Genomic DNA, 14,142 nt, shown 5'->3' on the forward strand with positions numbered 1-14,142 from the left:
ATATTACATACAAAAATACGTAAATGTTCCTGCATATTAATGAAGGGAAGACAGTAAGCACAGGTAAGGACTTGGAAATCAAAGAAAAAAGAACCTGGCCTGCATTTTCTTTAGGCAAGGTACCGGATTTAAAATAGAGAACATGTTAAATAAAACAAAGACAGTCTTTTCATCGCCATACACAAGAAACATTGAGAAATTACAAATGCCACATGAGCTATTTCAACAGGTGTTTCCTGAATAAGCTATATTTGCTCATTTAATATTTAGGTCAGTTCATACAACATCAGTTCTACACAAGACATAATAGTCTAAAACTTAACTACAAATTCCAAGGAAAAGAGAAGAGAGATAGCAAACATCAAACAAGAGCATAATTTAAGATGTTCCTTCGGTTATCCAATATAACCAGACCTGTTGAAGAACACAAATACACATATGGTGCATGGTAATTGCAATGATATTGTTGTGCTAATTGATACTTCAACACAAGTATTTAACCAGAAAGCCGTGAATGTGGGAGTAACCATACTTTCACCTAGGCACCAAGTATCAAGCAGTCTTCACTCCCCAGTAAGATATTGTCCTTCATACGATCAAAACATTTCTTGCGATCTTCTTACACATCTACTAACTTTCTTTTTGAATTCATCTTTCTTATCTCTCCATTGTTTCTGCAAAATGCATAAATAAATCAGACACCATGTTATTGAAGCCACAAACTAGTGTAAGTAAGAGCAACCTCAAAACCAAATACAATATCATAATGAAGAGGGCGGAGAGAATAATAATGACTTGAAACTTGGAAGATGATAGTACCGAGTGACGGCCTGTCACTGAGAATTGTGAAACAGTGTCCAATATGGCAATAAATGGCCTTTGCTTGTACTAAAAATAACAAAAGGTCTGTATTCATATCCATGAGAGAGGCCGTGAATATATAGAGCAGCTATAAACGTAAACTTATCGGACATCCACAAAATGAGGCTACTCAGCCAGCCTTTGGTTCTAATTAAGATTCAATCAGGTAACCGAAATTGGCCAATTTCTTAGTTCCTATTTAACACAGCTTTGCTCATGCAAACAAAACTCATCCGCCCAAAAATGGCTTTTTACACCTGTAGATTGTGAAGTGTTGAAGTTCTGATAACAGAAGCACTTCTAAATTCATAAACAACTTACATGTATATAATGCTTCTTACATATTGTTTTCTCATGGTACAACAAATCTCTTGAAGTGCTATATATTGAATAAATAACTTAGCTACTTACTGCAGCATCAATATTGGCAGGAGACTCATCGTTGGGACTCGAAAGCATTGAAATGATGCTTAATAGTATGCTCTCCACCTGCAGGTTAAATATTTCAAATAATTGTGGAAGTAACATAATGGTAGAGTTAAGGACTTTCGATGCAGGTAGAAATGAGTTTGTCGCATGGCGATATGCAAGTTAGTCTAGTCCTAAAGCATCGAGAAGAGAAATGTACCCTCTCTCCAAATAATGGTCCTCTTTTGACTATTTTTTATGAAAAACATGAAATATATAATTATATCTAGTAATTTAATGTGATATCCACAATGACGGAAAAAGATAATGGTAAGGACACGGCATAATAATTATATTATTCTGAAGTAATATCATTTAAGAAACACAAACAGTGAAACACACACAAGTCCAGAGGTTTGCCGGACTTCCACAAATCCAGCCAGTTTAAACTATAAGAAGTTAATCCAAATAGATCGAAATGAATGAAACCCAACCAGTTGTTCAGTTACTGTAACAATATATATCAAAAACGACGAGTGCAAAAGCTAGGTGGAGGCTAAAAGTTACAGAAAATAAAGCTAAGATCATACCGTATGGACAGGTGTCCAGCGCTCACTTGCAAGTTCATAACCATTTGGATCCTCACCAGGAGGATGTAAAATTGAGATACAAACCTTTCCATTAGAATAAACTGCAATGATGGGATTAGTTTCAGATTCTTTCCAGACTTTATAAACTTATATATAAACCTCTATAAAAACTACTAGACTGCAGACATACCGTTGGGATGCCACATCTCAGATGTAAACCTCACTGATGGAGGACTATTTGGGTAGTTGGGCGGGAAGCTCATAATTGCATTAAAATAGCCTCCATCGCTGCAACAAGATAAATATATATTGTTACAAGGTTCAAGATTCACACCATAGACGTATATCTCCTATCATCATTGGCAGAACCATTAATTTAAAGGAGTTGCGCTAAATCATCTTTAACAGAAGCTTTGGAAAATTATTCAATCATTTTCTAAAACCAGCAAGGCTCAATAAATACAATCTACTACTCCCTCAGTCCCTTCCAATTGTTTACATTTATGGGGAAGTGTCCGGCACGCATTTTAAGGTGCATAAAAAGTATGTTATGTAACTTATTTTTACAATTTTTTTTTCTCAATAAAAGTTGAATGTTTTAATTTTTATTCTGAAAAATAAATTTGTAAAAAAAATTTACAGAACTACACTTTATATGCACATTAAAACATTAAAATGTGTGTCGGACACTCTCTAAAAAATGTAAACAATTGAAAAGGACGGATGGAGTAATATTCAACAAGTGAAATAACAATAATATTCAAGCTCCCAGAGACCGCTACTAAACCTAAACGTTAATCATTTTTCTTAATCAACAAATTTATCAATCTTCTTTCCTTTCGTATAGTTGATAGACTTTGTCGCTTTGTATAAATCCAATAGCTTCATCTAATACAACTTACATAAATATGCTACTCTACAACATATCTTCACAGACTTTACCAAACAATATATAAACCAAGCAAAATTAAACTGTCTCTCGCCACTAAATATTAGCTCAAATATAATGGTTTCTATCAATAACAGAAAAAATCAACAATCTCATAAATCAAAGATATTAAAAGAGAAAATAAAAAGAAGTTTGGGATTAGAAATAAAGGAACTAACTAAAGAGTATCGGGAGGTCCAATAATTGTAACGCTCCATTCATAGATATTGCTGTCATCAACCAGACCAGCAGAAAAGCCATCCAGTGGTCTTTTACATAGATCTGAACAAAAAAGATAAAATAAAGCAGCAAAAAATCATTCATGTGTAGGTCAGGAATATATATAAGATATTTATGTAGGTTTCAGGTTTACCTTTGAGCTGTTTTTGAAGGAGAAGATTTGCTTGAGAAGCTGAACCCATCCAGAGAGAGAGACAGAGAGATGAAATTGGCTCTGAGGAAGCGGGGAAAACTATGCGAGCCAAAGAGGGAAAAGAAAAGGTAAGGCAAGTTGTGGGTTATGTAGTAGTGCTAATCTAGTAAATGTTGGGTGAGAACAGAGATAGATGCCATTCAGACAGGTCCACGATTATTATGTTTGTATAAAGATATTTTGTCCACATGGGATCCGTATTCTCTCGTCCCCACTAACTTTTTAATCCCTTGATATTACTTACGGGAGAATAAATAACTTATAATTTAAAATCTATACTCTTAACAATCGAAATAATATATTAATAATCAAAATAATATATAATTTGATGTTAAAAGTATCAAATAGCAAAGTACCAAATTTTAGTACTTACCTGACATAAGTTGACTTCTATTTTCAATAAACTTTGTTTTTAACGCAAATAGACTTATATTGTTTATAAATTTTCTTTTCTTTTTAGTTAGTTTCATCCAATTGTCTATTTACTTTATAAAATAAAATATTTTTTAAAATAATTTTTAAATTATATTAAAAATTTATTAACTTACGTTAAATTAAGTAAAATAACTTATATTTATTACTCTTTATTAATAAGCGGAACAATGTATAATTTGGTGCTCAAAATACCAAAGTAACAAATTTTGGTACTTACCTGACATAAGTTGACTTCTATTCTCAATAAACTTTGTTTTTAACACAAATCGACTTATACTTTATAAATTTTATTTTCTTTTTAGTTAGTATTCATCCGATTGTCTATTTACTTTATAAAATAAAAATATTTTTAAATGATTTTTAAATTATATTAAAAATTTATTAAGTTACGTTAAATTAAGTAAAATAACTTATATTTATTTTTAATTTTAGAAAAACTATTAATCTTTATTAATAATCGAAACCATGTATAATTAGGTGCTAAAAGTAGCAAAGTACCAAAGTAACAAATTTTGGTACTTACCTAACTTAAGTTGACTTCTGTTGTCAATTAACTTTGTTTTTAACACAAATCGAATTATATTCTTTGTAAATTTTTTTTTTAGTTAGTATTCATCCAATTGTCTAATAACTTTATAAAATAAAAATATTTTTTAAACGATTTTTAAATTATATTAAAAATTTATGAAGTAACGTTAAATTAAATAAAATAATTTTGTAAGTCATATGTCATAGCCTATTTGTATATTCGAGGATTCAACTCAACTCAAATAAGAATGTAATAAGTAAATAGTGGATCGACCATCAGAGAGATCTCGCAAAGTAACATATGTCAGAGGATTCAGAAACAAGGTTCATCTACAGACTTGAGGAGTTAATTCACTGGAAGAAGTTCAAGAAATTGATCAAGCCTCAGTGATATAAATCAAGATCGTGGATTTAATCAAGTGACAGAGATCTCGTCAGAGTATCAATTAATTACAAGGATTTAATCTGAAGAAAATCAAAGTATCAAAGTCAAGACATGAAAAACGTCACGGAAGTTAGTCACTCATGAACCAGACAGTACATCGAGTGTCAACATTGAAGTGGTGGAATTGATTCATATATTTCAGTGATTTTCAGAAGATATACAGAAGAATAGATGCTGCTCAAGATTAGTATTAATTCTCTATTAATTAATTAAGTCATATAATTTAATTAAGAAAATAAATTATATCTGCAAAGATTAATTTATTTGATTAATTGAATTAATTGATTAATTAATTCTGAATTAATATTAAGAATTTTCAATATTTAAATTGGTTTAAAAATTTGTTTTAATTCAACAAGACAACTGATTGTATTAGTATGACAATCGGTATGACAATCAATAGTCATATCGAAAGTCATGCTAATTCAAAAGGATTGTCTTACCAGAATTATTATAGGATTTAAATCTATTTATTTTCAGCAAAAACAATATGTTTGAACTACTATGACAATCGGTATGACAATTGATTGTCATACCGAAAGTCTTGCTAGTTCTAAACAATAGTCCTACCGAAAGTTCTACTGGAATTTGATAGTCCTACCGATAGTCTTGCTGAGCCAAAGAGATTGTCATTCTAGTTCATTTCAGTTCGACTGTTGATTAAAAAGAAGCAGACAAGCAGCAGTTTATAATAATCATAAAAACAGAAGTCAAGAACATAGAAAAAGAAAAAGAAGCAGAACAATATTTCATCTTCTCTGCAAAACTTCAAGATCAATTTCTAGATTGTAAAGTTAAATCCAATCAACTAGAAATCTTTATCTTGTTCTTGTGTAACTATCTAGCGGATCAAAATCCCTAGAACTTAATCTCAAATTGCGTTTAACATTTGAATCTTTTTATTACAAAAATAGAAAAAGTTCATGTCGAATTTATTCTAGATTTGTGATAATTAATTTGAGATTAATTCCTTGTAATCGATACAGTTGTTGTAACACCTTTCAAGTTTAATAATATTCTTATTTAACTTGAATTTTGTTTCACATTTTTTATTCCACATTTATCGATTATTTGGTGTTGTTTGTATTCAACCCCCCTTCTACAAACACATTGGGACCTAACAAATTTATATTTATTTTTAATTTTAGAAAAACTACAAACTACTAAGTAAACTAATAACACGAATTGACTTATATTCTTTGTAAACTTTATTTATTTATAATTATATTAAAAATTTATTAAGTTACGTTAAATTAAGTAAAATAACATATATTAATTTAGCAAAAAACATATATTTACTTTTATTTTGAAAAACTACTAGGTACAAAGTAAACTATTAACACGAATTGCCTTCTATTCTTGTAAACTTTATTTACTATAGTATTATTTTAAAAATAATTAAGTAATAACAAATGACTTTAGTAACATTTATTAACTTTTAAACTTAAAATTATTGATTTAACGATTGTATTTGTAATTGTCCATCAACATGTTTATTTACTTTAAATTAAAAACATATTTTAACAGTCAAAAATTTATAGACTATATTTAGATATATTAAGTAATATTAAATTAAGTTTAATAACATCTATTTACTTTTAATTTATAAATTAATTTTTATCGATAATTACGTAATATTAAATAAACTATATTGAAAAGGCTAATTATAAGATAATTATCACCTTATATTAATTAATATTAAATTATCTAAAGAACATATATTTGGTTCATAAGATAGAGATACAATTCGTTTCACAAAAATAAAACTAATATATTAGATTTTTATATCAAGTAAAATAATGCAAAACTTTATAGTGGGAAATTTCATAACTGATTCGATTCTTTTTCACCAAATAGCTATTTTTTGCAAGTACCAATTTAATATTGATATTAATATATTAATTTTAATTCGTGTTTCGCACGGATTATGAATAATTTTCTACAAATATTAATTCAATATTTTTAATCTCGGGTCCGTGTTTAGCACGGGTTATCAACTATCTATACTAATTTTTAGGTCCTAAATCTTGGTGCTCACTAGAAAAATATACAATTATTTTTAAAATTTTATGTAATAAAATCTCAACTACAAAAATTAACTTGACTATTTGTAAATTTTATTTTCCTTCAATTTTTATTTGTTGTTGAACATCCAAGCGTCAGTTTATTTTAAAATAATCGTATTACTAAGTTAACATGTCATATTTATATAAGTAAATAATTAGAACATGCATAACTAGAATTATATGTTAAAATTTTAGAGTTACACTTAACTTCGATTTTTTTAACTTTATATTATTTTTAATTTCAGGCTCGTGCTTGACACGGGTTACCAACTAGTAATTTATAACTAGTATAATAGCCCGTGCGAGACACGGACCATGAACCATTCTCTAGTAATAATTAAAGTATATGTCGATTGTCATTTTCAATGTGAGATGTTAAATTAAAAAAAATGTTTTGTAACAAAATTTCCATGTTCTTAGTCATGCAAGCTGAACATAAAAGAAGTAGGATGAAACCGGAAACTTAAAATTGCAATTATCTATAACATACAATTACATTTATATATCTTTTATAAAAAGGAAAGCAAATTGTAAAATATAAAATTCTAAAGTATGAATGTAGAATACAAAATATTTTTTTATGTTAAAAATAAAAATATCTTTGTGGCCGATTCATGATCCTTCTATTTTTTCAACTTCATACCGGAATCATTATTGTCATCAATTTTGGTAAGTGGTAAGTACTACAAGACACATGCGACAGTATTGTTGACGGAGGAATTTGGTAGCAACAAAGTCTGAGGTTCGTAGCCGGAAACAAGATCTATGACGGCGGTTTTCATCGGAAAACGTGAACAGTGTTCGTCGGGAAACATGAACAGTGTTCGTCGGGAAACGTGAACAATGTTTGGTGGTGGTGAATGGTGATTATTAGTGGTTGAGATTGCTTAGGGTTAGTGGTGGCTCATTTGCGCTCTCGCTTCTGACTCCTTACAATTTGTCTACGTATCTCTATTTATAGAGAATCAAGCCAACGTAGTTCTTGGGGAACAAGAAACCTAACGGGCTTAGATCTCTTGTTTTGAGGCCTAGTAGGAAACCTACTGGAAACCGTCTTCTACTAGCTTTAGGAATGTCCGCCGATGAGGCCCAACCACAAAGGCCTAAGGCTCGTCCGCGGCTTCGAGACTTCACAGATAAGGCATCTCCCTGGCCAAAGATAACCCTCCGCTACCAGCTGTTTCTCTAGTCCGTGGATGCAGGTATTAGGGGGGAGCAAACCTCGGATCAGTTCGGTTTTTAGATAAAACCGGAACCGGAAGTCTTCGGTTTTTAAAATTAAAAACCGCAACCGATCCATCGGATCGGTTTCGGTTTTAGAAACTCTGGATCGGTTTATATCAGTTCGGTTTCGGTTGCAAAACCGGTTAAAAAATGTATTATCTCAAAACCATGTGTAGGAAGGAAGGTGGCTGATTGGCAACTCAAATCAGTTACATTCTAGGATCGTCAGTGAAGCTGATAATCATGTAAAGCTTCTAAAATTTCATACAATTTTAAAAAAACATGATGAACAACATATTTTAATTATAAAAAGATCAGCATCCATAGCATCATAATACCAATACAATGTTCATTGCTTCTACCTAGTTAAACCATGTAATCAACCAATATAGTTTGCAAAAACTAAACAAACAGTTATAAACCAAAATCATACAACTTACAGTATTAAAGCTCACTGAATCATTTAAATGAACTACTGAAACTTTGGCTAGGTGGACTGTTACAGTGTTATTGGACTTGTAAATATTTTGTAAGGCCCAATAGAATGGATAACCTATTACTGATGCTGCTAGTCTGCTACTGAGTTCCAGCCATAATGTTATTTAATTTGATGTTATATATATACATAGATTTGTTAATTTTAAATATATATATATATTTATTTAAATAATCGGTTCGGTTCGGTTTTTCTCAGATCAGTTTGGATTTAAAACCGGAACTGAAAAATTATCATCAGATCAGTCTTTAACCTTTTCGGTTTCGGATTGGTTCGGATTTGTGCGGATCGGTTTTTTGCGGATTTTACCGATTTCGGATCGGTTTCGGTTTTCGTTCGGTTTTTTGCTCAACCCTAGCAGGTATAGCTATGGTTCACCCCAAATGTTGGACGCATTTTCATCCCCCGGATAAGGAACCCCTACCAGATTGCAGGACAAGTGATCCCAAGCTTTTGAGTGCAAAGTGCAGGATACTCCGAAGTCTCCCAACGAGGACACCCGCTGACTACATAGACAGAGCTCCCAAAGCACACACCAAAGTTTACCCCACATCCCCAATGTGGACACTCATTGACTACAGGAGGAGGCCTTCCTTCCAGACATACCCTTGGAGGTCTCTGACCACGGACACCGTCTTCCTGTGGTTGCATTACATGAAGGAGTTCTTCAATAGAGTACCTGCAAAAAATATGTTAGTAATAATCCTCCATTGCCCTCTTGAAGTGTCCAAATAGCATGTCGAAGTTGCACTCTATGCCAAGTAGAAGCTAAGGGCGCGCCCAAACATTTTTGTATATTGGCTCCGCCTTGTGTCATCAGCCTTTGATCTCTTCTTTTATCATTCTACATTACAGGGCGCGCCCTAACTTATTCAACGGTTAGGGCTCACCTTAACCCCCTCCATGGAAATCCAATGTGTGAATTTGTCGAAGTAATCATGTCTGAGGAATCCATCCAAGAAATATGTCAATCAAATATTTAGGGATTGCCCTAACTTGTCCAATGGTAAAGGCTTGTCCTGACTTGTCCAAGGGTTTCGGTGCGTGCCAACCTGTCCCGGGGGTTTGGCTCGTGCCAACCCGTCCGCGAAAACCCATTTCCTTGGCATCCGCCCAAATTGAGTTATGGTGACCCGACTTTGACCCGGATATCTCTTGTACCAAATTTTGGCTATAACAACTACCCCCGAATTTCATATATCATTGGAAATGGGATTAAAATTTTTAACTTTATTTAATTTAAAAAATTTGTACGCATCATTCTCTCAATAAGGTGCAACTATGTTGAGGTAGCTTTGAGGGCGCAACCGAAAAAATTTAACCGATTAATACGTTAATCATGGAAAACATTTGTCCCCATTATCTTTAAACCTAAGAAAAAAATTATGTTATCCTTAATCATGAGGGCGCGTCCTCTGCAAGAGGAGCATCTACCTCGACAAGGGTCTTCATCCCTAGAGGGCGCGTCCTCTGTAAGAGGAGAATTTACCTCGACAAGGTTTTCATCCTTGGAGGACGCGTCATCTGCAAGAGGAGCGTCTACCTCGACAAGGTGTTCATCCTTGGAGGGCGCGTCCTCTTTAAGAGGAGTGACTTACCTCGACAAGGGTATTCATCCTTAGAGGGAGCGTCCTTTACAAGAGGAGCCTCTACCTCGACAAAGATTTTCATCCTCGGAGGGCGCATCATCTATAGAAGCACGCCTACCTCGACAAGGAAAATCATCCTTAGAGGGAGCGTCCTCTATAAGAGGAGCATCCACCTCCACAAGGGGAATCATCCTTGGAGGGCGCTTCCTCTATAAGAGGAGCATTCACCTCCATAAGGGGAATCATCCTTGGAGGGTGCGTCCTCTGCAAAAGGATCATCTACCTCGACAAGGTTATTCTGCTGAATATTCATATAACAAAACTAAATCAAAGATCAATATTTTTAGAAGGTTTCTATCTTCAACGAAGCTTAATGGATGCATAAATCATCTAATGAAGAAGCATATCTCAACGAGACATTTATCTCAGAGGAATTTCCATCAAGTTGAATGCCTTCTCTTGAAGTTGAACGTCTTCCTGAGCTTTAGAATTGCACTCAATTTGGACGTTATTTGACTTGTAAAATCCATCTATCTTCCACACATAATATTATGTGACGTCATAGAGACAATAACATGTGCCCCACCCCAAGAGTGCGCCAAAATAGAATACCTTAGTCAATCCCTTAGCTCCTCCTGATTTGATTTATTTTGATTACCACTTCAATAACTCTGGCTTGGATTGGATTGGTCCTCTGATTAAATTTCACAACACGAATATACCTTATTAACTCTTGAATTTTTCACGCTGTTGAACATCACCACCAATACAATTCCACGCAATACCGATTCTTAGAATTTAAGAGAGCAGGCTCATTTTTTTTCTTTAGATAAATCCCACTTCTTTATTTTGGCTATCACTTTTATTGTCTTGCATCTACCAATACCATATATTCACGACATTGGTGGGTGTCCATCACACCTCTACAATAGACCTCTGGCAATCTTGGGAACTTCCTGCCTCCTATCTCAGTTTATCCGTCATATAAATTTTGCTCTACTTACTTATTTTTATTAAGCAATCCTGCTTGGATGCTCCTTCTTTCTAAATGCTTTCCATCTTTATATTCCCGTGGGGGCGCTGTCACTATCATTTGGGTATGGCCTGTAACGACCGAGAATTTTACGTCGTAATTAAGAAAGTAAAGTATGTGTTATGTGATGAGATTATGTGATTAAGCGGTGATTATTTGTCTTATCTGTATACTAGAGTTAAGGAGCGTGGATAAAAACGTTCCAATTTAAAGATTCAGCTTAGAAGTCGAGCTGTGGTGTCGGGCCGTCAGGTAGAACGTAACCCGTCCTAATATGGAATTAAATAATATAAAATGTGAATTATATGTGAAGTGAATGAATAAAGTATTTCGTCTTAAGAGACGTGTTGATTGGCAAATATAATGAGAAGCGTAATCAAAACGCTGAGCGTCGGGCCGTCAGGCTGAACGTGACCCGGTACGCGTAAAAGATGATAAAGAATAAAAAGGGAATACAGATATAAAGAGGAATAAATTTGTGATCAGACCTGAGTCGTTATATGATCGTATATGTGTGATTGCTAGCCTGTGTGCATGACTATGTGCTATGTGACATTTTTATGGATTTAAAGGAATTATTTGATTTAAATAAGGGTTTATTTAACCTTCGTGCATTTTTATAAAATCATTTGAGTAAGATAAAAATATGGGATTTATTTTGTTATCCTTGTAAAGACCTTATAGACTTTATAAAAATGATAAGTGAATTTGATTGTTGATCTTTGCATTTTTAAATTGATTTTATGTGGAAAATGTATTTATTAAAGCAAGTTTGCGAAATTCATATAAAATCAACCGTTCGCTCAAATTCTTATTATGAGTAATGGATAAAAAGCTAATTTCGAGACCTACGTGTTAAAATTGTCATTTTCAATAATTCTCGACTTCCCGAGAGAGATATATTTTATATTTGAATTTTGTTGCATTTAAGTAAAAAGAGAAAGTATGTGTGAGTCAAAAAGGAATTATTAAATTACCATCTTGCCCTTGCTTTGGTAGAGTATAAATCAACCCCTTCCAACCCATTTTCTTCTTTCTTTCCCAAGCACTCATTCTTTCTTCTCTCTTTTTCTTTCTTTCTCCCGAACACACTCTCTCTCTCTCACTCCCTCTCGGCTCTCTCATCTCTTACCTCTCTCACTCGCATGCAACCATTAAAACACACTCAAACACCGAGATATTGCTTCCATTAGTTGTTATTCTTGGTATATACTTCAATTCCTACTTGCATGTAAGTGATTATAAAGGTTTTGTTGAAGTGATCACTATGGTTGTGATTAAGAAAAACAATTTCTTGAAGCATAACTATAAGAGTGATTTTAAGAGGTTTTGGAGGTCATAAACTCGAGAAGAGATCCGTCATGGACTCTCTCAAGTTCGACCACCACCGGCCATGATCCAAAGGAGAGCCGGTGGGTTTTCCATGATGTGATTGTTGGATTTTAATGTTGCATGTTATGGTTTCTTGAAAGCTTGAAAACGGGTTTTGTTTCTTTTGTTGAAAATTGAGTATGTGATTGGTAAAATGATTTCCTTGATTGTAAAATGAATGTGTGCATGTGATTGTTGCTTAGAAAATCAAAATTGATGATTTGCATGTGAGATTTTGCTTCGGCTTTATGCTAATAAAAAGGGAAATTGAATTTTGAGACTTGATCTTGGTATGAACTAAGCTTAATTAGTAGGAAATAGAGTTGCATGTTGATTTAAAAGAGGAGTTAGTGATGCATGCCAATGTTTGGTTCTTGGATTGTGAATTTTGAATGTTTGCCGAATGGAAAATGGGATTAAAAGAGATTGATTTGTGATTAAGTGAATGCATGCATTGAATAATTTGATTAAGCTTGAGTTATTAGGTGATGTTTGGCTTTGTGCTTCGGAAATCTTGATGAAAATGAGTTAAATGACTAAGTTAAGGCTTAAAACAAGTTGAAAATGTGATATAGGACTTTGCATGTCAAGATTGATCTTTGTATGTGTGTTTTCTTGATAAACCCGAATAGGTTGAATCTTTAAAGTGGTTTGTTGTGAGTAGACTTGATTAAAGTAATGATGGATGGTGATTAGATTAATAAGGAATGAATTATTGTTGCATGCTAAGTTTAGGTTCGAATTTTTGAGTTAATAAGAAAGGAAATTGAATTTGGTGAGATAATCTTGGTAAACACTAAGTTTGTATGATTTAAAAGCAATTGCATGATAGTTTTAAAGGAGATCAATGAGTGCATACTAGTAATTAGTCTTTGAGTTGAAAATTATGTTCTTGCCGAATGAAAACAAGATAAAAAGGGGATAACTTGGTGATTAAGTGTATGCATGTTGATTTGATGGATTGATTAAGTTGAAATCACTAAGTAGTGCATGGTTTGGTGACTTAATGAATGGAATGATTTAATAGGGGATTAAAACAAGAAAGAAATGTGGTATATAACCTTGCATGTCAAAATCTATTTTTGCATGTTTGATTCTTGATTGTGATAAGTGTTAAGGCCGAATAGGCCATAAGAAATAAAGGTCAAAACTTGATTTTGGTAATTGAAAGAATGATTGAGTGTTATATGTGAAAATCTTTGATTTTGCTTGATTGGATTGTTGTTTTGGTTCGAATTAAGGAATAAAAGAAAAGGGAATTAAGTCAATTGATATAAGTGATAGTATGCACGTAAATGTTTGGTTGTAAATGGGTCTAGTACTCGTAAAAGAGTCGTGTTAGTGTGATTTGAGAAATAGCCTAGGTCAAGCGAGTACGCTTTGATTGCTAGGTATATAAGGATATAAAAACTTCGAGAAAGGATTGTGCTATGTGCTATGTGCTGTGTGCTTATTTGTATAAGCTATATTCGTATGCTCGAGTCAAAGATATAATCGAGTTATCGTATAGAGAGATCGTTCCGGGAACGAGAGTTGGGAATCTAATTAAGATTTTTGGTTTTTATTGTAGAGTCGGAGCGTGAGGGCATTCGGGCTAGGAAAGGGAAAAGTATACTAGGTGGCAGTAGTTCAACCCTCAGGAAAGCAATTTCAGGCAAGTAACTCTGATTACTTGTGTAAATGATTATAAAGGAAATGTTGTTCATACCATGTAGAGTATTGAACTATTAAAGTA

At 33.1% G+C, this 14,142-nt stretch overlaps 1 protein-coding gene across 1 annotated transcript; it reads right to left on the reverse strand.

Annotated features, from left to right (window-relative positions):
- Positions 1–218: 218 nt before the first annotated feature.
- On the reverse strand, positions 219–3,319 carry LOC141712501 (ubiquitin-conjugating enzyme E2 7-like). The gene is made up of 6 exons (XM_074515473.1): positions 3,161–3,319; positions 2,967–3,069; positions 2,050–2,147; positions 1,860–1,960; positions 1,273–1,350; positions 219–674 (listed from the first exon to the last, which is right to left on the reverse strand). Exons 1-6 carry the CDS (start codon positions 3,207–3,209, stop codon positions 597–599), a joined length of 507 nt encoding a protein of 168 aa, XP_074371574.1. The 5' UTR covers positions 3,210–3,319; the 3' UTR covers positions 219–596.
- Positions 3,320–14,142: the final 10,823 nt, after the last annotated feature.

Source organism: Apium graveolens, chromosome 3 (genome assembly GCF_009905375.1).
Source record: "Apium graveolens cultivar Ventura chromosome 3, ASM990537v1, whole genome shotgun sequence".
Lineage (NCBI taxonomy): Eukaryota > Viridiplantae > Streptophyta > Magnoliopsida > Apiales > Apiaceae > Apium > Apium graveolens.